Below are 25742 nucleotides of genomic sequence, written 5' to 3'. Positions count from 1 at the left end.
GAACCAAATAATTGAGCTTTTTACTTGGTGTACATAGAAGAAACTATTGAAAGTGCTATTGTTATTGTATTCACTGCCAGCTCATGTTGGAGTGCAATATTAAAAAAAAGTATGTGTTAACAGCATTTGGCAATGACAACACCTGGGAGTGACTGGACAATATAGTATATATATTATCTCTATACAACTCAAAATGCTAATAGATGATTCTAATCTGCATATATGAGCCGTCAAAATGTATCACTAGTTCAAGCTATTTTAAATGGTTTATAAAAAATAAATAAATTCAAATTCTATTGAAAATGAGTGCATATGCAAAATTGACTTCAAATGGAGGGTATGGGAAAAGATACATTTGGTGGTTAAATCTTTTTTGGACATAATGCGTTATAAATTGAACATATACTGAGCACACATTGTACTGCATTCTCAGGGGGACATGCTGCATATTAAGAGTATAAATACAGGTCACTGTATTGTTCTTCATTGATTTTTAAGGCGAGGGTATGTTAAGGATTATGGTCATTCGAGCAATGTTTAGGCCTCTTGCGAGACTCTAGGGGAGGATGCTAATGTACCATGTTTTGCATCGTGTTTATGTACTAGCACAGTGGCCCCAGTGCAATAAGCATCCTATTCATCAACGGCCGGGAGCGATTGCTTATTGGTGCTTCTTGACTTTTAAGCCGCGGTAATTAATCCGTGTTCATGTCGCGTCTTTGGCTAAAAGAAGAACTAAGCAACCTAGACCTTAAGTGTTACTGAGCCACAGCGGATTATGAAGAAGCTGTTTACGCTTGAATTCATACAGCAAGAATATTAATTTAAGTTGTAAACAACACGTGCACCATCCTTCATATCTGAGGAAGGTCAAATTATTTTACGGGTGACATTTGAACATGTGCGTCATCAAGTCGACGGTTCAAACTGTTAATAAATGTCAGCTCTAATGAAACTTGTCATGTATTGATGGACTGAGGTGGAGATTTCAGTGCAGTTAGTTATAAGTTTGTACAGCGAATTTATTCTAAACACGTACATCAACATTTTTACATGACATTGACTTGGGTTTCAGATGAAAATAAAAGGGTCACTTTTTTCATATGCTTTAAGTTGACTGTGATTAAATGGTATAGATACTACTATTTTGACAACTTAACCAAATTGAGTTAATCCATGTACCAATTTATATTTCCATGGCCTAAAGTACTTTCATGCAACTGGTAGATTTCAACTGGAATGACTTCAATACACAGTGTTAAATGCAACAATTTTATTGAAAAATTTCACAGCTATGTGCAATTCCCTTACGAAAAGTACATTTGGATGCTATGCAGACACCGGGCTCCCTTTTTTTTTGTACATACAACTTAGGAATTTCATGGGAATCAAACAACTAATGTATGCCGGAAAATTTGATCTAATTTGTCTGAAATTCCAAAGAATGATTTGGTTCTTTTTTATATATATATTTTTCCAACATAACACAAAAAATATATATTGGGTGGTGTATTTTTTGCTCCTAAAAAAGAATGAGAAAGTAAATGCAGTTAAGATACAAAAAGAAATTGAGTTGCTCCTATTTCATGAAGTGAAAGTAAACACTCAACATGCACAAACTTCATTGCAATCCTCACGTCTTTACATTTGATGAATAAGCTATAACTATGTAATGTAGAATATGCAATAAATATCAGTTTTTTTTAAATCCATACCATTGTAGGTTACAGATTAATGGTTGCAGTTGGAAAATATGAATACTAGAATAGTTGCAGTGCATGGTTCTGTTTTCATTTTGGTTTTAACCCACCCCACAAACACACATGTACAGATAAAAATAAGTCGTGTACCTTAATGGTGCTGTGTGTGTGACTTGGGCAAGTCATTGTTTTTTCATTGTAAGTACAAAACAAAAAATAATATACTGACAAAGAGCAGTTGGATCTCTCCATTTGATCAATTCATGTAAAAATGATACTACGCGGTTTAAGTCGTGATAAAATACAACAAAGTTGACACCATATTGGCGGAATAAGACATTTTAGGAGTTGGGAAAATAGGAATGGTGACATATAGATTGCTCTATTCTAGATTGGGGAAATTAATGTTTTATCTGGAACAATACTACAAACCCTCATGAAATTGTAATACAACTTTCTGCAATTACATTCTGTGTTATCAATTGTGTGTGGGCCAAGAGGAATTAATAAAAACTGGAACTTGCTGATAATGGGAAAGGAGATTGGCCAATGCCTAATAATAATAATTCAAATAAATGAAAATGACTAGATTTTCTTGAATGTTTTTTTCTTTTTTTTAATCTTTTTTTCTTTTTTTTTGTCTCTCCAGTCACAATATGCTGAAGCTCCGTCAAATCCAGGTCACATTTGAACATACAATTGGACAGACCTGTGTGAGAACATTGACTACAACATAGAAAGAACACAAGAAAAGGTAAGCTTGCGCTCTGTTAACATACTTACGGAAAAAAATGCACCCTTTATGAGTGCATTATTATTTTTTTTAATACTTTGAACATAAATTACCTCTTATTTCCATGAAATAAATACTATAAATAATAAATACCCTTTTACCCTTGGATTATGCTAAGCCATTAAATAAGTCAAATATACAGTATTTTGATTTAATGTGAAGAGCAGAAATTACAAAATATATATTTATATAGATCCTTTTTCAAAGAGAATCCCAAGGTTTTTTTTTCTTTCCATAATTTATGTACATCGGAATGTGATTTACACTGTGATTTATACTTTTTTTTTTGTGAGAGTATTGATCCCGGCTTTTTTCCACACCCGTGTCTATAGTATGTTTTTATATTACACAACATTTACAAAGCTTTCATTGTGCCCTCTTTAACACAACACCATTCAAAGCAAAGAGAGGAAACGAACATTCGTGACTTTCGGATAAAATGCACAGAGATGCTCAACTAAGGCTTACACAGCTGTTCTTAAAAAAAAGAAGCTTTGTTTTGTGTGATCTTTAGATGTGAGATTCACGAATATTCTTTCTGTATTTGCACTGACATCCACTTTGGAATGCTGACTAGTTACAAGGTTTTTTCTTGTGATTTTTGTCAAGCAGTGAAGGACAAGCTCACATAGACATATAAAGTATATTTCCTTGTCATTTCTTGCATACAGAAACTACATTATGGAAATGCTTGCTGGCTTTTAACAGATGATGTTTCCACTGAGATATAAAGATAGTTTCTTTTTCCCCCAAATTGTGTGTAATTAAACCCCGAATGATACCTAGTAGTAGCCACCAAAAGAAATGCATGTCATTTTTTTCTGACCTTGAAAGGTGCATGCAATAAATATAAACACACTATGCCATGGTAACATATTTACAGTATCTGTACAGTTGTCCATGAATGTTGTCATAACTTTTGTCTCCACATATAAAAATGATACTGTTAGTTAGGGCCATCTCATCAGCCAAAATAAACCTTATGAATTAGGGATGAATCAGAATAGATTAATTGGTTGTGGAGAAAGATTTTCCATTGGAGCAGCTGTGGAAAAATGAAGTATGCTACAATACAGTCAAAGGAAGTGGAAAACATGTCAACTGCAGGACCTAGACAACTATACAGCACAATGGCTTAGGGCAGCATTATTCTGCTTAGTAGAATATGGGTTATAGAAAATGACAGGGGAAACAATAAGTATTAAGAATTTGGCAGATGATTAAGTGATCCTGTCTTGAAACAACATGCTTGGCTTCATCGTTATGTTTTAACGACTTTGCTGTCAAAGAATGCAACATGTCAACCATGCAATGGTGAGCTTCATGTGCACTGACCTCGGCAATGGTTTCTCAGTAATACAATGTCTTTCAAACAAGAGTTTAGAAAAATCACAGGATTCTGAACTTATAAAATTGATTTGTTGCCCCATTTGAAATTTCGTCATATGTATATCCCTAATAACATATGTTAGTGTTTGACCTCTATAGTGGTAGCTTACCCTATGTTGATTTTGTTCTTTGATAGAGCGCACATGATGAACACCACTGGTTTAGGAAAATTTGGCTTGCACACAAAAGCCAATAATTGACCTTGAAACATTTCATAATCCAGAAAAACCTTGGTAGTCTAAATACTACTACTTTTAGTGGGGAGAACCCCAAAAATGGTCCACAAAAAAGTAAAAAACAAAGGAGTTGGCACAGTGAACAGATGATCATGGAAAAGAATAGTTGAATCATTGTTTCTCGCTTATGTGTAATGCTACAGGATTCGCGACAGATCTGGTGCACGTAAACCAATGAATCCGATCCAATCATGAAGGAAAATAAGGGAAATGCTCAAATAAAAACAATGGCAGCATCGTCCCTCTTGACGAAATGTCCCATACAACTTAAAAAGAGCGCATGATAAGGCTTGTTGCGCACTCCTAGAGATAGAGATAGGAGACCCAGTAGACGAGGTTGAAGAGACCAAAAGCGGTGGGGAAGCCGATACGTGCGTACGAGTCAATTTTGGCAATGCGAATGTGCAAGCGGCCGTGCCGCCACGCCCCAGAGCGGCAGTCCTCAAAGCAGCAGAAGAAACTCGTACAGTCTTTCCCGTCCAGACACTCGTAGCCGTATTCCTCATCGCGCTCCTGCATGTGCGTGGCGTTGTTCATCTGGATGGCTGTGGCCGAGCGTGGACGGATGTCCACCGTTGGTGTCTGCTTATGGACAGGAAGCCAAGAGTTAGTGTGTGGCAAATGGCGTCGTTTTCGATGCCTTCTTGAGACCTATGGGACTTTTGGTGGGGTGGGTGTGTTTGTATTTGAGCTGCCACTTTGTTTGCAAAAAGAAATTAGTATCTTCTGTGAATAATTAGGCATTTAATGCAAAGAACAAACCAAAACAGCAATAACCACCCCCCTGTTGTTGTTAGAGACTGAGCCTACTCTAGTGACTATTAGTCAGTTTTTGGAGACAATACATCAACTTACATTGTATGGGCAACCCTATGAGGGAGGGAATATATTTTGGAATCAACTATATTATTCTCTTCCTATGCACTTAGATCAGCAAGTACTTTTCTCAAAGTATTGCTAATACTACTCGAACCTGTGAGAAAATATGGTGGGAGAAAAGTGTCATGACTGTCTGTTGAGATGGAAACAATATGCAACAGTGTTCGATATACTGTTTTAGTCCACTTTTTATCTTAACAGTCATGTCAACTTCTCTTGAATGAATAAGGATTCTCACTGCTTGGCAGATTAAATGCTTCGCCAGCATTGGAAGCTCGACCTTGTTGATAAACTGTTGTCAAATCTGTCTTTTAGAAGACTCGACGTGTCGAGCATATCAAATGTTCAATGGAAATTTTGCATTGCGGCTTTTGTTGTTGTCGATGCTTTCTACTGATGAAACTAGGGGAAAAACATTTGGAAAATAATGTTATCATAATTATCCTTTCCAGAATATCTTAAAACACATTACTGATAACATTTTACTTATGTTTACCCTATACAACAACAACGTAAGAATGATTGCTTGTCCATGGAACATGTTTTCTATCTGCATGCGTCCCTAGACAAGCTTAGAATACTTCAACTTGACTCAACAGTTCATTCCCTACAGCCTCATTTAGCCCAACAATTGCGCACAACCCCAGTGTCCCTTTTGAAAATGACACATTACCCCCACACGGATAACATACGGGTTGCTTTCAGCACTTTCTATTTTTTGGGGGTCTGAAAGAACAGACAATATGTTGAGTTAATGAGGGGATTGAAGGGAGAAGGATATGTTTCAGTTCTCAAAGGGGATCTTTTTTATACTGGAGGCAGCGCAATGAGTGGAAGCTTAAGCAGAAGGAGTCCCGCTCACACCAGGCTGGGTTGGTGTTAGCAAAAAAACAAACAAACAAACAAAACATAAATAAATAACAACGGAAACACAGTGGTCTTAGGCAACTTTAACTGACTGAAGAGTAGACAACCTCACAGATTGCAAAGTATAAGTATTTTGTATATGGTCATTAAAAATGATACCTATATTTCCACTGGTCTTGACAGAACTGTAAAGAATAATAATCATGAGAACTCCCATAAAAAGAGCAGACTTGTACACTATATGGACATAGTTTTTAGTAGACTAAAAACTAAACAACTGTCTGGTCTGCCCTTTGGTAAATAAAAATTTCCTGACTGTCTGTGGTCATTTTTTAATCTAGACGAGCATTTGCGAGTTCATGCTGGAACATGATTACGGATGAACGGGAATTAATAGCTTAAACTGACTAAAGCTATCTAATTTGAAATCTGCAAATCCAAAATGTGTGCAGAATAGGGAGAATTTTGCCATTTGGGCTGAGGGGGAAGGTCTGCCTTGGGTGGGAGAATTACAGTTAACCTTGTTTCAGTTTAGGAGCGGAAAATATGGATCTGAGCTGTAATGTGATCACTGTAACGCACTTTCCTCGTGAAACTAGCTGAGCCAAAGTAAAAAGTGCTAATTTTTTTGCTCAATCTACGTTGACAATCTTCAACTTGTGAAAAAAACACAACCTGACACATAGCAGAGATGAAGAACTGCACTTATTTGTAAGGTACCCAAGCTACCCTCAAAGATCACTTCACATGCCCAGATGTTTCAATTGGGGGCCTCAGGCATCAGGTAAAGTCTTGAAGGATATACATTTGGCCTTAGATACATTCTATTATCACTGTCCATATAGTGTATGTAATAACTTGTATTAGTGCTTGTCCCCTTCTACATTGGATTCCCTCTTGTGTCTTACCTGATATATTAAAACACATCTAATTAGACTCAAACAGTGGGGGTTGTCTATTTCAGTCTGTTAAGGCTCTGCTGACTCTGTAGGAAGTGTCAGGTTGAGAAGCCCAACAAACACAGAGGTAAAGTTTCACTGGCAGGAGGAGAGGTGTGGGGAAATAAGAGGGAAGCTTTGCAGCCGCGCACTGCCTTGAAAACGAGTGAGACAGGACAGAGGAAGCCAGAAGCAGTCCAAGCTGGACCTTGGCGTATTGTTCCATTGAGTACAGGTTCAGTGGGATGCTCATTAGAATTTTTTTTTTTTTTAAGTGCTTAAGTTTGTCTGGCTGGCTGCCTCCGCACTGTGCACAGCAGAGAATACCTTTTATTTTTTTATTTTTTTGGGAGAAACCTGTTCATCCAATGAGGATGTGTCAGATGCATAATAAAAATGCCGGTAAGATAAAGAGGGAACTGATGGATGCATATTTCGCTGTGAAACAGACAGAAAAGCTATGTGCTCAAGGAGCCAAAAATGCAGCAGAAGCATGCAGTTAGACACAGGCAATATACCTTGGAGGAAAATAGCCGGAGTAGCTTTTGTCCAGACAGGAAACAAAGAATGTAAGGATTTGATTAACATAATAAACATCAGAAAAAAGAAAACGTAACATCAATAACCAGAATTCAAAAGAAAAGATAAACGACAATATAATGCATGGAAATAACATATTTGGCACCAGTCAGAATGGAAAAGAGATACTGTCGAGGGACGGACATAGTATGGTGACACATGAAGAAATGTTTGGTGGATCATACGCACTTATTTTCTGTGTTAAATTAAATGAGCGACCAGTGTCAGTGGTAATATCAGCATGGCCCACTGGGATTTCTGGCTGACCAGATACTGTGCATTAGTACTGTCGTGTATTGCTCTGGTTGTCGAATAATTTAATGTATTACCGAAACATCGATCGCAAGAGCTGTAAATGGGCAATGAATGCCACCAAGAGTTTGTGTATGCAGGACATTAAGCCATTTAACAATTTGTATTTATTTCCTCACTGTACAGAACCAAATACTATTTGGTTGGCTTTTACTGACTCTTTAGCCAAGCTGCTGATCTCTTGATGAATTCGAGGCTAGGCTGTAGCCAGCGCCCTGACATGTGACATGGGTCTAAATTACAACTGTAACAGATGTGTGGAGGATTAGGTGATGGTCTGAGCTTAAGGCCTCACTCACTAAGTTGAGGTGACAGTGATCGCAAAGATGCTCCCTTAGGGATACTAAGCTATTTTTTCTTTTTTTTTCAATGGATTAACTTGAATGTAATACTTCCGGGGTATTGACAATGAGAATGTTAAACCTTAATCTACAGTGGGTACAAAATTTTGACAAAATCTTGATTAAATACCAGGTATAAAACAGTATAAGATTTTTTTTAAAAGTACAACTCAATTGGGCCGGTAAATTAAAGTGTTGGTGTGTATGTATACAGCCTCTGACTTTAATTAATTAATGGTGGATAGTTGATATTGGTTTATTTGATCTCAAATATGGTCTTAGAAAAGAAATACTTGGATTTTCTGTGTCGGTTGCATATAATGAACAAAAGGTACATTTACTGCGGTACCGGCCAACTTTGTTCTAAATTGATACAACATAGAGACTTGAACAGGTTAATTTTTTTTAAAATATACATGTATTTAGAAGGACACTTACCGGGTTTTTCTTCTTCCTGTCCTTTTTGGCACTGGGCTTTCTATTGCTGACAAAGTAGTGCAACGTGCCGTACTCTATTAGCGCAGCAAAGACGAAGATGAAGCACACGGACACAAATAGGTCCATGGCTGTCACGTAGGACACTTTAGGAAGCGATTTCCTAGCTATGGTACTCAGTGTTGTCATGGTCAGCACGGTGGTGATACCTAGTAAGAAATACAGAAATAAATACAACAGGCTTTAAATATTCTCATTCATTCAGATCATTTCATTGTCTGGTCATTTAATGGCAGCTGGACTTTTCTTAGAATTTTGATGGGCAGACAGCTATTTATGCTGCAAATTGAATTGTGTTGATGATGTGGCACTACCAGAATACCCCCTGAATACCAACAAAGATGCCACATTTATTTTCACTAAATAGGGATACTTTCATTGTCCGACTGTGCAAGTCTATATTTGGTGTGAATTGTCTGCATTGTGAATGAATTGGTTTATTTCTGGGTGGCATTGAAGGATTAAGAATTATGTCATGTGCTTTAATCCACTCTTTAACCACCTGGCTGCTTGCACTGCCCATAGTATAATCTTTCAAAGAGAAAATGTCCTTATTCTTTTCTTAGTTTAATTTTAGCAAGGATTCGAAATCATTTTGAAATACGCCGACGATTCAGAAAGCGATCTACTTTTAGAGATTGATGGTAGACAAAACATTGATGACAGCAAGAGAGAGATGGTTTCTTTCTCGGGAGATTCAAGTTTAGATACAATAGGGGTGTGCAAACCAAGGGCTAATTGTAGCCCGCAGAACAGTATAAAAATATTATTGAATAGGAGTCCACAAATGGTTCTTAAATTCAGTCTTCTATTACATTTCTCAGAGATATTATCTGGTTTTTAAATTCAATAATTACTATATATCTATATATATCACAATATTTTCCTGCTGATAGCCCTCAAGTATTTCACTGTCATAGATATCAGATCAAATACATTTGAGGTCAAGATTTTCAGCCTTTCTGGATCCAAAAAGAAAGCTGACAAAGAGAAAGCTAGAAAAAATCATATTAGTACCCAAGGTTGTCCAATGCAGGTGAAGGAAGTTCAAAACCCTGACATGTTTTGTACATATTTATACTGTTGCTCTCGTTGTAGTTGCATGTCCTTTTTCCTATGTGCTGCTCGAACTTACAGCAGCATTTATTATTATTATTATTATTATTATTATTATTATTATTATTGTGCTGATGCTGCATTCTGCCATCTTTGATGCTGTACCGCATAATGACTGCATCATTAAGCCATGTGTGAAAACACGTGCTTGGATTGGGTCTTTTAATCAAGATGAACTACATTTCTGAGTAGTGTGGCTGTCTCGGTGGGAAAAGGAGGCGTAGGAAGGAAGATGAGAGGTTGCCTAGTCTCCTATTCAATATGAGGTGGGCTTGAATCCATTTACAGATACTTTGAATTTGTACTGCCAGCATTTAAAATGTAGATATACAACAAGCTCACCTAAGGACGTCCTAGCTGGTACTGCATCCTTGTTGATCCAGAATGAGACCCAAGACAGGACAACAATAAGAGTGCACGGGATGTAGGTCTGGATGGTAAAGTAGCCCATTCTCCTGCTCAGGTCAAAGAAAACCGTCAGCACCACGTAGTCGCCTAGAAAAGAATTGCACAAATTGCCTCAGATTACAGTTCATACATGTTGGAAGTATAGGCAACATTTGTGGATTGCTGAGATGTACTATACTGCTCCTGAGATTTTTAGTATGAAATAAACTGGTTTATATAAGTTTGGGGTGTTAGATTTAAAATATACCACCCGTGAAGAACCCTCCACTTTACTTTTGACAGTGTATTCTTGCAAAGGCTTCTCTCAACTTTATTTGACCTCCAAGCTGTCTGTATCTTTTGGGCTGTCTTAGTTAAATAGCGGCTCACTGTCGGACGCCAGCTGAGTCGCTTGTCTGCTAATTGATTAACATCAAACTGTTAACAGTGTCAAAAACCTCCACTGGCCTCGTACTATGGCTTGTAACCTGCAGGGCAATAGCTTACTCTGTCTCATTCAATTGTGTGAATTTGTGTGTAAGTGCGTATGTGTGTTGATAGGTTCAATGGCTGCCGGTGTTTCTGAAAGACCGGCTGCAACTGGGGTACGAACAGCTGGCTAATAATTTTGCTCATGAGAAAGGGCGCACCACAGTTTATTGCGAAACAGCCGGCATCTGTGTGTTTTCGCGCTCACGCTAATGAGCGACATAGAGAGAAAGACGAGACTGTCCGTGTTTATTATTTTGTTGCGAGCAGCGCCAGTGAGTTCTTGTAGCATCTGGACAGGGACCAAGTCTAGGCGATCAATCCCAGCATGCACCACTGTTATCCAACTATTTAAAAGTGTCAGTGGATAAACAAATGCAATAGCCCTTATGTCAAGGCCATAGCTGTTCATTCCACCATATGTGTTTTCCGCTGACGCAGGTTTCGTTGTGGCATATGATTTGTCAGTGACAAAGGACTCGTGGGTCTGACAGAGCACTGTTTGAATTGCATTACCATGTAATTAGCAATAACCTTTAAATCAAGATAATTTTCAAGTGGTTTATACATATATTGTTACTTTGCCAGCAGCACAAATACTCCTTTTAATGCAAATGGTCTTCACAACACTAGTCAAACTAGGATCATATGCTGGTCTCCATCCATTCATCAGTTTCATTACAGGTTATAGCACTTGCCTTGAGGACATTTTGTGGGGTGTTATTGACCTTTGCCCTCCACCATAGCAAACTGCTGTAACTGTATCAGCCTGGGTGTGTGACAAGACATTTCATTTCACTAGATAGGTAGTGGGAAAACAATAGTGTTGAAAAACCAACAAGGACATAGACAGAATGAAACTTGGTAGGCCAATTCAGTATTGTTGACCAGATTACAAGATAACAGTCACATGTGACTATTATATCGTTATGTACTGCTGGCAGATGGGTTGTAAATGGGTGTAGACATGGACCTGAGGCTCATGCTGGCCATTCAGTGCAAGGCTGCTGACAGGCCATTCTTTCACCGCTTGTGGATATAAAAGGTGACAGCGTATGCTAATGTGTGGGTTTGACTGAAAGACAGGAAGCTTGTTAATGACTAGGGTTACACCATGGCTACTTGCCAGGGTCAATGGTACTTAGCAAGAATGCAATCTCATCATTTTTGGTGACACGAACAGTGCTGTTCCACCGATGAACTGGTTATCATGTTGCAACATTAGAGCCCTGCAGGATGCTCTGGCTATTTATATGCTTGTCATTATTATACAAAAGCCCACCATAAACATGAACAGTATTTCCATTTAGTCCTGTCTGTTTTGTTTTAGTTTGAGCTCTTGTCTAAATATGGGTTCATCACTTATTTTTCGCACACTGAGCAAAAGCATGATTCAAACCAGTTATATAAGCTTAAAAGCACATTCTTTAATTCAATGCTCAACCTCCTTCTCTCTCTTGATATCGCACCTCATCTCAATCCCATTTTCACTGTTAGTACAACATCCACTGACCTCATTTCTCACAATTACACAACAGAACATATTTTCATTTGTAATAGCTACTAAAAACATGCATGGATGAATAGGTAGAATGAAAGGAAGTTATGAAGGCCCAAATGTCACTTGAATCTTTGTCCTTATAAAAGACATGGCTCATTGTCTTGATTCTTGCAAGGCATTTTGTTGTAATGTGCATTTTCATTAAGTCCAACAATTGCAGAGGCAAAGTATTAATAAAATGTTGCCGAAGAGAATCTGACAGAGCTCTACAGATAAAATCCAAAGGCAGGTAAATCCTCTTAAACACAGTCTGACATTCACAGACTTTAAACTGAATTCCAATTTATTCTGCACCGAAATAAACACTAACACCCCTCTATTTTATCTGTGAAACTCATTTGCATATGCCGAGATAAAACATGTCACTCTCCATCAAAAGCTTTGGGAAGATAGCGTATAAGACCCTGTTATGGAGACGTGATTATTGCTTTGGCTAAAATGTATTGAACAAATGACAGAAAAAACACCCCGATTCTATATGCCTGAAAGGTTCCATGAGCAAGTGTGGATTAGGAGAACATTAAAGCAGATAATGAAATACATAGTATTTAAAAATGTTGAAATTGACGTGGAAGCAAAATATATACGGCTCTGTTAGCCTGTTTTTGTTTTTTAGCAAATATTATGGCTTCCCTGTACTCAATGACCTCTATCAAGCCCACCAGCATCTCTACCGAAAACAACATTAATACTTCCCATTCGCAAGTTAATTTTCATTTTCGGAGGGAATGTATGTGTCCTAGTTTATCCATCTGAGGTAAACTGCAGTTCTGCCAAGGAAAGGTAAACAGGAGCATTGGTGTGCAATTTTAGAAATCCATCTTTTCCAGCTCCAAATGGTGCATGTGTATATCAATAAAATATTGCACATGAGTTTGAGAAGATTGAGGCTTGAGCTGTGGCAGGCATGGGCATATTACTGGCTCGAAGGTAAATTGGGATTTTAAAAAGTCAAAAATACAAGATGCACTGCAAATGTGCACAAATGATCATTATTTCCCGAAAGTCAAGCCAAAACATTCACTCATTCAAATATCCATCCCAAAAACCATTTCGCATACATTCCAGGAATAAAGATTTTGATATGGCCTACAAGAAACCATGCTTGTTGTCAATCAGATTTACTATGAGATGAATACTGCAGCGGGCAAGCAAAGGTAGGGGGATGCGTATTGAGGCAATGGCGTGCAGAGTAAATTGGTATTTAACTTGACAAAAAGGAGGCTTCTTGCTGAGTCATAACATTTATCCTGCCCATCAGAAGTGTCGCACAGGGAGAGAGAGAGAGCGAGAGTAAGTGAGAGCAAGTGAGAGCTGGAGGTGGATGACTGGAGGAAGAGATTAAGAGTGAGTTGCTATAATAGGAGTAGCATCTTACTGTGGCTAATGGATTGTTTCGGCACTCTTTAACCTCCTTTCACTTAATAAACACTGGGTTGCCATCTGATTAAAGGGCTGCAGCACATATTCACATTCATTTACTTATTTTATAGACTGCATTCCATTGCTAGGAAATCAACACCGAGTGTTATGTGTCAGCTCAGCGTCTAATTTTTAAACTTTTTGATTGGTTACGGAATTCTACTTTTTTGCTACTTCAGGGCAGGCTATCTAACCATTACAAACAATCTTATGTCTAGAGTTATATTTTCCTCATGTATGAACATCCCAAATTAAACAAATGAGATCTTACTCACTTTCATGGAAACCTTTACTCCCAATTGTTCTAACTGCGTGTGTTTTAAAGTGAATTAATTTGATTCACGTGGTCATTCTATAAGATGGAATGCATTTTCTTTCCATTATTATGGAAGTTATTGTTTGCTTGTTTTCTCGAGCCTGTTCGTTTTAAGTGCAAGGCACACCCCCCAGATTTGCGCCATCAACAAATCATCTGTAAACTGTGGCGCTCCGTAATCGGGCCAGGGCCACTGATGTGTCTTGGGGCTTTCTCCACTCTAGCTGAATCACACAGGCAGACAAACACAGGCAGCAGAGCTGCACGGCATGGCATTTGGAAGGTCAATCCAAGAATAGGTTCCCATACAAAACAATCAAACAAATAGAAAACATGCATAATTGCATGAACCCGTAAACTCATCCACACACAAATGGGTAATTGTACTATGGATACCTATGCGGATTTGGGATTTTCTTGACAAAGAGAAGTTACTGAACCAGACAATCAGTGAGGAAATTACAGAGCTAGCCTTTATGCTTGGATGGAAATGCCTTCTGGACATCTAAGATGTTTTTTCCCCAGCTAATTTGTGCTGGAACTAGGACTCGCACTCATGGTGAAATTTCTAGGTGGATCAGACTAGTGAAATAATAATATAACTGTGTTATAAATAACTTTTATGAAATCCTTCCTGACCTCACCATCTTATAGCGCACTGTAGGCAGTATCTTAGCAATCTTTGGACATGGGATTGGCTTTTGCTTTCGTTTTAATATTTTAGACTCTGCTTTTGAAGAATAGAGCTATAATAGTGAAGCTTTATGAATATAGTTTTAACACTGTATTGGTAGGAATTTGGTTACTGCAGTAAAATATTTAGATATTAAATTCTGCTACTGACTGCACGAATTACGTTTTATTATTATGTGGTGTTCATTCTGGATGCTCTATCATTTTCACCTAATTTTCCCTTGTGAGCCAGAGATTGTGAGAGCAAGTGTGCGTTACAAAATGCAGGTATACGTTTGCAGGCAGTCTTGATGCAAAGTGACAAGTTGAGAGACCAAGCCTTAGGACAGGCTGAGAAAAGCAAGTGAGGAACACAATACAAACAGATGCCGCCTTTATTAGAAGCTACATCAAAAGCAGCAGATGGCATATAGACCCACCCTAGCCTCTATTTTATCATGAAATCTTATATATAATTTTTTTTTCTTTTTAAATCTTTTTGTTTTTAAGACCTAATCTGATTTCAGTCAGGTAGCTCTCACAATGAGACGGAATAACATCCCCTGGCTGAAGCCGGTTCAGCTGACAGCTTGTCTGTGAGGATTAACGTTATTTTAAATTGCCTTACCTGAACCTTTTAAACACAGTGAAGGACCTGAATAGGAATAATCTTCAAACGCTGAACTTACCCTTGTATTAAACCCTCCCAGGAGCCCCTGCATCCGCACTGAGATTTTTGTTCTGTCCATAAACAATTCATTTTAGTATAAATTTGGAAGCACCTGCCAAGTGCATAGGATGTACTTCGTGACCACAGTTGCTCTTAACAGACTGCTCATTGAGCCAGATGTTGTGCCCGCCCAACTGGCAGCAGGTCAGAAACCCAAAGTGACTGCAAAATGAGACAAGAGGTCTCTCAACCGCAGTCAAGGTTCTCTGCGCTGACAACAGAGCAGATGGTGGTCTGGCTGTCGGCGGAAATAATAAACCAGATGAGAGAGGCGTGCTACCAAGTCTTCATTGCATTTAAACCACCTACACAGATTGCCTTTTCATTATATTGCTTGGGAATGCTTTGATTAAAACTACAACTTTGAATTGCACAATTATTTGTTTTTCCAAGCTCATAACTCTTAGATTAAGAATGCAATTGTGTATTGATTACACATGCCGTTCATGTTAACTAATTTTACGTCACAAAATGAGAGCAGATATTTGGAAGAAGGTTCACTGAGAAAGTAATCTTACCAGAGACGGTCCTGACAATCTCTGAGGTGTTCCTCAGGCCTACGAAAGAAAACTGGTAAAGCCTCCAGGAGCGAATGTCTCCAACTTCCACTGAGCTCCTCTTCCACTTGTACACAATCTCTTCTCTGGGGTAGCCATCTGTGTGGGGAAAGAGACGAGGATGAGGGCAAGAAGCAAAGGATTAGCTAAGGCGTGTAAGAACAGCACACATACAGGAAAACAAAAAAGCAACAACAAAATGTCATCCCTTTGTAGGAGCCCCATCTATAGATTCAATATAAAGCTAATGCACTTGTGATCTGACTTATTACTGGAAAGTCCGCAAGAACACAGCAATCAAAAAAGCTCATTACATAAGAGTCCTGTTTGTTGGAATTTTCTCTTTGAATGCCAATAACATTTATTGCCAGTATAATTTAATTAGGATTTATATCAGGAGTTATCTTCAGGCTTGTGGCATCAGTACAGCATATAGACTTTCCTCAATCTAAACTTAACTGAATAACATTGTGAGTTAAGTGCTCTCGGGACTGTCGTGATGCTGTGAGATGAGTGGATGTGCCGCCAGGAGGTCTCCTCCTAAGCTGGCAATAATGATTGATTCACAGTACTCTTAGAAGCTACTAGTAGGAACTTATTACTTTTGGAGTTGTCAAATCTGTTTATCTATACCACGGATAGGAAAAAAAATCTAGTTTTTGTCATCTTGCCTTATTTTTGTCAGGACTAGGCTAAAACTATGAGGTAACTTATTTCAAACATACACAGGCTCCATCCAGTTCTATATCACTCCACTCTGTTATATAGCCATACGCAGGTTTCTCTTTTCTTACTGCTTTTGGAGCTATTTACAACGCATTTCCCTGGTACTCCTTTCCTTAAAGCCACAATGACTTCGTTGGCATGATTTGATCCTTTTTTCTACTCTTCCTGAGTATTCAGGAAACGTCATGGAAACGAAGTCCAGCAAGTAGTCTATGGTATTGCCTTACTTACAGCTTGAAAACTCCAAGGGACACGAGTGCTCATCCATAGGGAAGTTGTTTAGTTTCAGCTGGCATTCAGCATCAATCGTCAACCTGCAGCGACACAACAATAACTTAGAATGTCTTGTGTGTGTATATACAAATTAGTGTTGTTTATGTAAATCAAATTATCTTCAGTGCAGCACACTCTTCCCTCTCACAACTCTTCACACTTGAGGGAATTTGAAGTCATTAAAGTCATTTAATTTATCTTTAATGAGGGAATGACCTTTAGTGGCTTTGCCCATCCGCGTAGATGCATTATCATGTATCATTGTCGGGTATAGCATAGCGGTCATCCTAATTAACTAGCCCTTGCACTACAACTTACTCCAAATTGATGAAGTAAAAAGTCAGTGTCCTGCATAGAAGAACTACAACTCTATTAAGGCCAACAGACTTTACTTTCTTTATTTTTGTGGTGTTGGTATAAAGCATTTTCTGCTTGTTTGAGAAAAGCAACCGTACAGTATGTTCGATCCATATCAAAAGTACAGATGATACAGTTTCTAAAAAAAAAAACAGCAAACCCTAACATCTTACCTGAGCGTGTAGAGGATTCGCCCGTCATTCCAAATTCGAAGCATGCGATTGGGTGTGGTGATCCAATGAGCGTCAGCCTTCTTTGAGTTACGGAAAAAAGTATCTGGGATCCAGATTTTTCCGACCATGTTGCTGTTGAGACGCAAAACCTTCATCGTACTGTTGAATTTTAGCCTTCTGTCGTACCAAGTCTGGGCAAAGAATATGTCGATGGTGTATTCCTGCCAAGAAGAAAGCAATACTTAAATGATGTGATAGTATACTGTGGACAATGATCAATGTTTCAAGAACATTGTAATTAACTGAATGGGATAATTCCATTTGGAAGCTGTGCAAACAGCCCTTTCCCTAATCCTTGCCACGCTCATCCTTCGATAGTATTTGTCTTTGCCATGTTTCCATTAATTCCCATTATTACCATAATTAAGACTATGAAACTATGAGCGTGCATAGATGTGTGCCCCTGTGCCATCTGTCTATCTGTCACACTTCACGGTACCTACAAAGCTCCCACATTTGTTATGATACAGTGTGAACAAAAACCTGTGGCAAATTTCATCTGAATGTGAGGCAATCCATCAACCTTTTGTGTCAGCTCAGTGCCCTCACACACAGGCAGAATCCCTGGTGTGAACAAAAATGGCAAGTTCTAGCACAGTCTATCCAAATCTATATCTCACTATGACTTTCACCAGTGTTTTTCCTAGATGTGAACAGCAGGATATCTAGAGTGCATTTCTAGTTTGTTGCAGACCACCTTAAATAGCAACTCATAAGACTTGAGGCGTAAAATAAAAACATAAAAAATATCTTTCACCAATTAATGGAAATGACTCTAAAATGATGCTGGATTATATGCTAGTGGGATGTATTTTCAATGTCTGACCCCAGTAGTTCCCTTTCTTTGTAGAGTTTTGTAAAGAAGGCCCTGAAAAACTATTTAACATTTGCATAATGTTTCTAACCCTGTTTTTCATGACTACACATATCCTGTTATTCAAGCATTATGCTGACTTTTCATATGAAAACTAAGCCCCCACTGCCAGAAAAAAAAATGTATTAAAAAACCTAGGAAAGCCAATCAACTGTGATGCTAAGGTGAGCTGGACCAACTTGTTGACTAACTGCCAGTTGCACAGAGACTAAAATCACCACATCATTATTACATTTTGTCCTTTCAAAGTGGAGGCAGGTCAAACTCATTTAGCTATTGATATATTTCCTAAACAAGAGATTAGGCCGTTCAATCACAGTAATGACATTAAGAGCACATTCTGAGTTACTTACCATATTGATAGCATTCACTGGGCCAATGCTGTTGACAAACATGTCGGTGTGTATCACTGTGGGTTTAACTGAAAGAGGAAGCAAAATTATAATGACATTATACACACATTTTTAATATAATTACCTATCTAAAAAATGAAACGCATAATTATATTATTTAATATAGTCTTTTAAATACGAGTGTATTTCAAATTGACAGTACACTCTGATACCTTATGTTCAGGCAAGTGAGACACATGGACACAAACAGCCAGTCGATTTGTAAGCACGTCAGACATGACAAACCAAGACACGTTAGTGTCAAATTGATGTCCATATTGCATCACCTGATGTGAGTCAGCATTGCCATATGTTGCTATCGAATTTGTACGAGTGGCTAAACCTGACATCTAAGAAGGTTCAGGTTGAGACATCAACTGCCTTCTAGGACAACATGTAGGATATATCGAGTGTTGAGGGTTTGCATCTATTTTTTATTTCACTCACGGGCATCCCAGGCCATAGCAAGTGCGTCACATGACACGCGAGTGCGAAACATTATGCATGATCACGGAAACTAAGGGCCCTATTTTAATCCACCAGCTATTTTGGTAATTTCCATTTTCAACAGTGTATTCACTGGGAGTCAACATGCTGACTGCGTCGCCAATATATTCATGATGATTAATTATGATTCATAGTTGTGATTAAAATATCCGTCAAAATAATTATTGTTACAATTTGCACCATGACCATAGAGCTCTTATGTAAAAACAGGGCTATTTAAAAAAAAAAAAAAAGCATTTTAGGGTTGTATTTAGTTTTTACAATCACAATTATGATACAATCTATTCATTTAATTGGTTGTTTAGACACACAAATATGCTTTAAATCACAAAGCAAAGAAATATAAATATTCTGTAAACCTAACAAAGCTGTAAAAAGAAAAGAAAAAGGACAACATACTTCCAAAGAAGACTCCTGCAATTAGGGATTTAAAAATGAATTCACCCTATCATGATGCACTGTATGTTTGGTTGAGAAAATATTTGGCTGGTTAAGTGATTCGCGGGTTAGTGCTTCATTTGACTGTATAGCAGGCTAATTATACCTCCTTCTCCCCACTGTGGAATTTTGACAGAAAAATATGTGAGAGGGAGATCAAAAACCTTTTTGAAGACACTTGGTTATGCTGGCCACAAAGCAAATCATGCGTAGCAGCGTATGTGTCGCTGAGGGCCGAAGCAACCACTCAAAGCAGATGACATGCTCTTCATTTTAAAGCACAAAAACCTTGAAAGTCTCAAGAATTAAGATTAATGACACTTCTTGAAACCTAATCATACTCAAGAGTGTATCAAACAAATCTTTTAGGGTAGTCTACATAGGTGTCATAAAATCAGCCAGGTGAACTATTTTTATGGCAAAGTTATTAGGATGCTGACTGAAGCCATTTCAAAAAATGAAAGCAACATGGCACACTTGTAGAAGGACAAATCTACAGTTTGTCAATCAGTGGTGTGTTAAACGTACAACCCATAGATGTATGTATTTTTTAAGAAGTCTAAGATTGTTTTGATTGAGTAATCATTGATATATAATCGTGATTTGCTTGTGCAGCTATTTTTTTAGGACATGCCTCCAAGGATTCCTAAAGGCCAGTGTAGTCAATACTCTGACCCATTTGGATAACAAGATGAAATATGTGCACCTATGTATAGGAAAAAGTAAAAACTAAGAAAAATCAGCTCTTACCTCCAATATCAGGCCTCAGTTTGTTGTCATATCCATCTAGTAGACCATTGAGGATGTGTGTGACATCACTCTCGTACACCTTTGGGGTTAGCACCCATGTCTTGTTAGTTACCTCGTCATCGTCATCCGTTTGAAAGGAGCTGTAATGATGAGAAAAATATTTGTCATATCAAAAAGATGCTTTGAAGGCTTCTTGACGAACAGTTTATTTCATTGAATAAAAAGGTAATCTCATCTCAGATGTCCTTGTATGGACAGGTATGATGTAAAAATAACATGAATGCACGCAAACAACAAATAGTTACAAAGTATGTGGTTATATTAAAAGAAAAAAAAATCATCCAAAGATAAAAAATATAATTTTAGTATAGTGCACAGGTCTTATACCTCCAGAAGCTGTACACAAAGACAATCTTCTACAAGCTCTGAGCTTCCTTTTAGCAAGGCCTTATGGGCAGTGAGAAGAAGGAAGGCCCCAGCATAAAATCATCAAGTATGGATGGAGAAAGAGATCTGATAGGATTCTCATGTTCACAGGCTGAGAGCCAGGAATAACAGTTTGACCTGCACTTTTCTTGGGATTGCCTTAAGAGCAATCATGTCCCATCCATTTCCACTTGGACAACTGGGCCAAGACATTAAATCTTAATTATATTACAAAGGTGCCCACTCTTGAAAATGTTTAGCTCACTTGAATAGACGAATGGTCAAGCAGCCTAGATTAGGATTTATATGTGTATACTAGGGTAGAAATAAATAAAAACATGTTCTTGACCAATTGCTAAAAATCCACAATACATTTTAAAATAATTAGTAAAAGAAATAATAGTGGAAAAATGTTTGAAGTGTAATTTAATCTAGTCTCTTTGTAGGATATTTAGTCAGTTTGTTTATGTAAAATAATGGACTTGTATGTGCCATTTTAAATTATCATTTTCTGATTCTTGCTTGGTAATTCATAGATGCATATATTACTCTGATGCCCAAAAAATGGCAAACTACTGCACTCATATTTGTACATATTTAATGGTGCATGTTTTCAAACAGTGTTAATCCAGTTCAAAATTGTGCCAGATAAAGTGGTGCAGCTCCTCAAGTTTAGAGATTCCATTGCATGTTTTCATGGAAAAGCCCCAAATGTACACAAGTACATCAAACGAGTACCATGTGTTCAGCACCACAAGTAGATCTGTGGTCTTGCCTGCTAATTGAGTACCTGAAGATCCTCTGAGATACCTGAGCCAAAATTTGTTTTTCATGCATATGCATGCACATATTTTTCTTTTTCAAAGCATTCCATCCATCTCATTCTTTACATTCTACAATTTAATCTACAAAGTGCTAATTCCATATAAAATGTAATGTTTAGCATCAGAAAAAGTATTAAATCATATATAATGATCACCTAGTCTGCTTATTCCATTAGCAATCCATTTATGCAGTCCTCACTGTGATATAAAAAGAAGCATTGGCAACAAGGCCAATAAATGGACCAAACTCAAATGAACCTTTGTGCTTATCATTGCTCAACATGAAATTAGTTCTACGCTCGCGTAACAAAACAACCCCCGCTTTGAATGTCACGTTGTGACCACGACCCTCCTACACAATGGCATTAGTCACTTTTTAGTGACAAGCAAAAATCACAATCCTAATCTAATGTGACTTTGCAAAACCAAAATCAACTTGTGTGAATGTGCACAAGTAGACGACGAGATCCCTTAAGTGTGTCAGTGCTAATATATTTTGATCTGACCCCTGGCTGAGAAAGCCAAGCTATTAATGGATTTAACTTAAACCAGGTCACGTGAAATTAACTGACCCTTATTTAGGTATGTCTGTATCCAAAGCAAGAGCATTGAAAAATGTAAAAGTAATTACTATATCACTAGTGTGACGTTGAAGTCACAAACTGCACTTGAACAAACATAACCCACAAACAGCACATTAACATTCTCCATTACTTTGATTTTTAACATTTATTTTATTTAGATTACATATCACTGAGACAGCAGATACTGACACAAGTGAGAAAACAGCGTGTCACATGCAGTCGCCTCATCTTGTCGCACTTTGACTTTATCGCCATGCCAACTGGGGTGAGCACACGCCGGTCATCATTGCCACAGCCACCTTTGACCCTCAGACCTGAAATGACTCTGACCTCAATAACTTGGTGATGAATGCAACAGATCTCTAAAATAGAAGTAAAATTGGCTGCCTTCTCCCTATTTTTTTCTTATTGTCTAATGCTAAACATTGAGAAGTCGACACCCACATTGTGAGGGGAAAAATAGACATTCAATCATTATGAAGACATCCTGTTCAAAATTGTCCGTCTTGACACGATCTACTTGATATAGAAAGCTTTGTATCAAAATAACACATTTCACCAGCATTTTTCAATGTTTTGTAATACCATCTGAAAGTGAAATACTTATTGTCGAGGAGAACGTTAAGTGAAAAGTTCTGCAAATTTGTAAACATTTTAATTTCATGATATGATATTATGGTGGTAATATTTCTGGTTGAGAAATACAACTACTGATTTTAAAGTCTATATTGTATAAGTTCAGGGTGTTAAAACATTTTTCCAGTTTCCCTTGGTTCCAAAACAACCATACATAATTATTCTAATGCCAACAAATCTGAGGTATTGGTGGCATTTTAAACACATTTTCATGGATAATCACATCGCTCTGTATGGTGGAAAATTTAGAGGCCTTGAATTTCTGTATGGTCAGTCTTCCAAAATTGTACTGTGACCACATTGTTGTGAAACAATTCTTCCTGAGGCATGTCCATTGTGTAGTTTCATGTTGAGTGATGCATTTAGAAATCAGAGCACATAGTAACTGCCAATGAGTCACAAAGTAGTATGCACTATTACTGAAAGCAGGCCCGAGGCCTTGAGAAAGTTGTCTTATGTAAGTTTCTTCCGCAGTAAATCCCACATTCAGTTTTTCAACGCTACTAATGACAAAAACATATATGTCGTCTGATTAGATAACAGCGGTTAATCACTCCAATTAACTGGGACAATCACTAGACATAATGACTGCCCCAGAAAATGTACCTAGCTATTCATTGTCTTCTATTGCAGAAAATGTGATGATTCCATTATTATATGCTAGTATGCACGGTTACCTTCAACACGGTTACATCAGCAAAATACAACTACAAATTTGTCCAAAGCCAAAATAGTGTTTCAGTATCCAGATGTTAATGACACATAACACCTAGATGACAGGTTAGGCTCAAAGCAAGTATTGATGGTGAAATGGGAGGGTTGTTAGATAGCATGTAATGATAGCATTTCAGTGCCATTAATGACAACCGAGAAAAAAATCCATTTGAACACTGAAGGGCTGAGATCAAATAACGAGCAAATGAATGGACATCCTCCACCGTCAATGGCATTGAATTAATCAGCTATTTGGATTGCCTTCAGCCATAATTGGGGAAATACTGCACTGTATTTATGAATACAAAACTAAATCTGAATATACACTGCAGTAAATTATGTCATTAGTTCTTATGAGGAATGAAATTACTGTCATCTTGGACCAAATCATTGAGCAAAAGCCCATTTTTTTTGGTTAAAGCTTGTGTATAGTCTGAGTAGTGCCTAATTATGTGACCTGAGAATATGCCTCCATTTTTTTTCTCCCATCCTGATCCTCATCTCTCATCAGTACCAAACACACGCCCCACAATCCGCTACAGCATTGTTCATTACAAGGATGATCATAAATGTTCTAGTGATTTTAAAGCGACCAATTCAGCCATAACATGCCATAATATGCGCATATGTGTGGTGCCTTTAGACTTCTCCTGTAACCGTCTGCCATTTTGAAATTGAAAGACTTTTATTGCAAAGAACATCCTCAGTCTTTTCCCTCCTTTAGCTGTCACCACGCAATTCTGTATACACGCAAGAGCCGTGAGGCTTTTTGACTTATAAATACACTTGATCCTTACAAACGGCTTAGTGTAGACTATAGTATGTACCATCACTTTAGCTCGCCTGTGCTATTTTAACAGCCTCGAATCATGGAAGAAGAAGAAAAAAAACGACCCTAAAATATGATGACGCTCGTGGTGGTCTCATCTCATTCTTTGCGCGTTTTAAATCTACACCGATTCGCACATACGTCAAACATTTTGAACGGTGCGTGGGTGCATTACGAGTGACGTTAAATAAGCACATAGGAAAATCGCGATGTGACATTTGGCTAAATTTAGTCTAGCATCGTCGGCTAACTGAGGCTAACGCTAGCTTACAGTAAGAGGAACATTGTCAGGGGTGAAGTCCCTTACCTGGTGGGGAGATTGACGGCGATGAAGAGCCAGAGGAAGAGTTTACAGGTGATGGAAGAAGGCTTCCTCATGGCGGAGCTTTTAACGGCTAAATTTGATGAAGCCGTTGTCATCCTCACCATCTTTTCCCTCTCCTCGCCTGGTGCAGATGCCAGTCTTGTTTAGTGGCTTCCCAGCCCACGATGCATCACGCAGTGTTTTTTTTTCTTCTTCCACACGAGAAGCCCCGCTAAGCAAGAGATCGTCCAAAACAAACAAGGAGAAGCCTTTCTTTGCTCAAAAAAAGGGGAGTCGAAATGATTTTAAAATGCCCTACCCGAAGCAAATGTATAAATCTCCCCTCTGCGTTGCGATACAGTCGACCAGGGCCCTTGAATTCGACACCGAGTGGGATGCAAAAGCAGTCTCGGTGTGAATGCAGATTGAGAAGAAGGCTGCGGGGCTGGGAAGAGGAGCCGAGGCACGTTGCTGCAGCGGGGATCAACACACGCGCGTTTTCATCTCACACACACACAATCGCTCCAAAGCTCTAGTGGCATTCTAAAAGAAATGATAATATAATAAAGAAGTTCTCATATAAACCTATAGTCATGTATTATTCCCCCTCAATTCCAATTGTACAAGTATGACAAACCTGCAGCCCTTGGACAAATTGTGGTCCTGCTGATAATTTAATTCGGACTGCATCAAAACTTCCAAGAGACACAATTGTATATCCCAATAGTTATGTTATACAAATGCTGTTTATATCTATATATGTGTGGGAATCGCAAAAACGATTCTCAGAACCATGGCCAGTTCATATGACGCTCAATTCATTCACGATCAGGACCATGGAGAGTTCTCTCTCTCCCTCGCTCTCCTTTTAAACTAGTGTCATGCTTCTCTTATGTTAGTTTTTTTACGTTTCCGAAGACATACATGTAAGGTTAATTGACGACTAAATTGCTAATTGGGGCATTGCTTGATCATTTTATTGCTTCATATTTGTCCATTTATTTCTGTTCTGTGAGAAAGGGAGTAAGAGAGACAAAGATGATCAGGATAAATAGACAGACAGACAGAATAGATAATGAGCAAAAAGAGACTGACA

At 38.1% G+C, this 25742-nt stretch overlaps 1 protein-coding gene and 1 long non-coding RNA gene across 4 annotated transcripts in view; one reads left to right on the top strand and one right to left on the bottom strand.

The window, feature by feature from the left end:
• LOC144212450 (uncharacterized) overlaps positions 1–2699 on the top strand; it is an 85744-nt gene extending 83045 nt beyond the window's left edge. Inside the window, exon 3 of the long non-coding RNA XR_013329770.1 lies at positions 2350–2699. This is a non-coding gene — a long non-coding RNA (uncharacterized LOC144212450). The remainder of the gene's footprint in view (positions 1–2349) is intronic.
• On the bottom strand, positions 1259–25430 carry gabrg2 (gamma-aminobutyric acid type A receptor subunit gamma2). Of its 3 annotated transcripts, XM_077740315.1 has the most exons (12): positions 25284–25425; positions 24966–25189; positions 24650–24878; positions 20330–20469; positions 18596–18663; positions 17309–17529; positions 16737–16819; positions 15741–15878; positions 9988–10140; positions 8473–8678; positions 7321–7344; positions 1259–4703 (listed from the first exon to the last, which is right to left on the bottom strand). In XM_077740315.1, the coding sequence occupies exons 3-12, from the start codon at positions 24769–24771 to the stop codon at positions 4422–4424; spliced, it is 1437 nt and encodes a 478-aa protein (XP_077596441.1). In that variant the 5' UTR covers positions 24772–24878; positions 24966–25189; positions 25284–25425; the 3' UTR covers positions 1259–4421. The 3 variants fall into 3 exon arrangements, with proteins under 3 accessions (XP_077596441.1, XP_077596442.1, XP_077596443.1); XM_077740316.1 differs by having other exon boundaries at positions 1259–4700; positions 24650–25189; positions 25284–25423; XM_077740317.1 differs by lacking the exon at positions 7321–7344 and having other exon boundaries at positions 1259–4700; positions 24650–25189; positions 25284–25430.
• Between the last annotated feature and the right edge of the window lie 312 nt (positions 25431–25742).

This window comes from Stigmatopora nigra, chromosome 19 (assembly GCF_051989575.1).
Source record: "Stigmatopora nigra isolate UIUO_SnigA chromosome 19, RoL_Snig_1.1, whole genome shotgun sequence".
NCBI classification, from domain to species: domain Eukaryota; kingdom Metazoa; phylum Chordata; class Actinopteri; order Syngnathiformes; family Syngnathidae; genus Stigmatopora; species Stigmatopora nigra.
Note: the sequence above shows the minus strand (reverse complement) of the source record. Positions and strands in the feature narration are given on the sequence as shown.

Excerpts from the sequence above, each read along its gene's own strand:
- gabrg2 (XM_077740315.1), bottom strand. The coding sequence starts at position 24,771 with ATGGTGAGGATGACAACGGCTTCATCAAATTTAGCCGTTAAAAGCTCC. Across the intron at positions 15,879-16,736 it reads TCCCTTGGAGTTTTCAAGCT|ATGGCTACCCCAGAGAAGAG; the intron begins GTAAGTAAGGCA and ends TTCCCCACACAG. Across the intron at positions 7,345-8,472 it reads ACAGGAAGAAGAAAAACCCG|CTACTCCGGCTATTTTCCTC; the intron begins GTAAGTGTCCTT and ends TCTGGACAAAAG.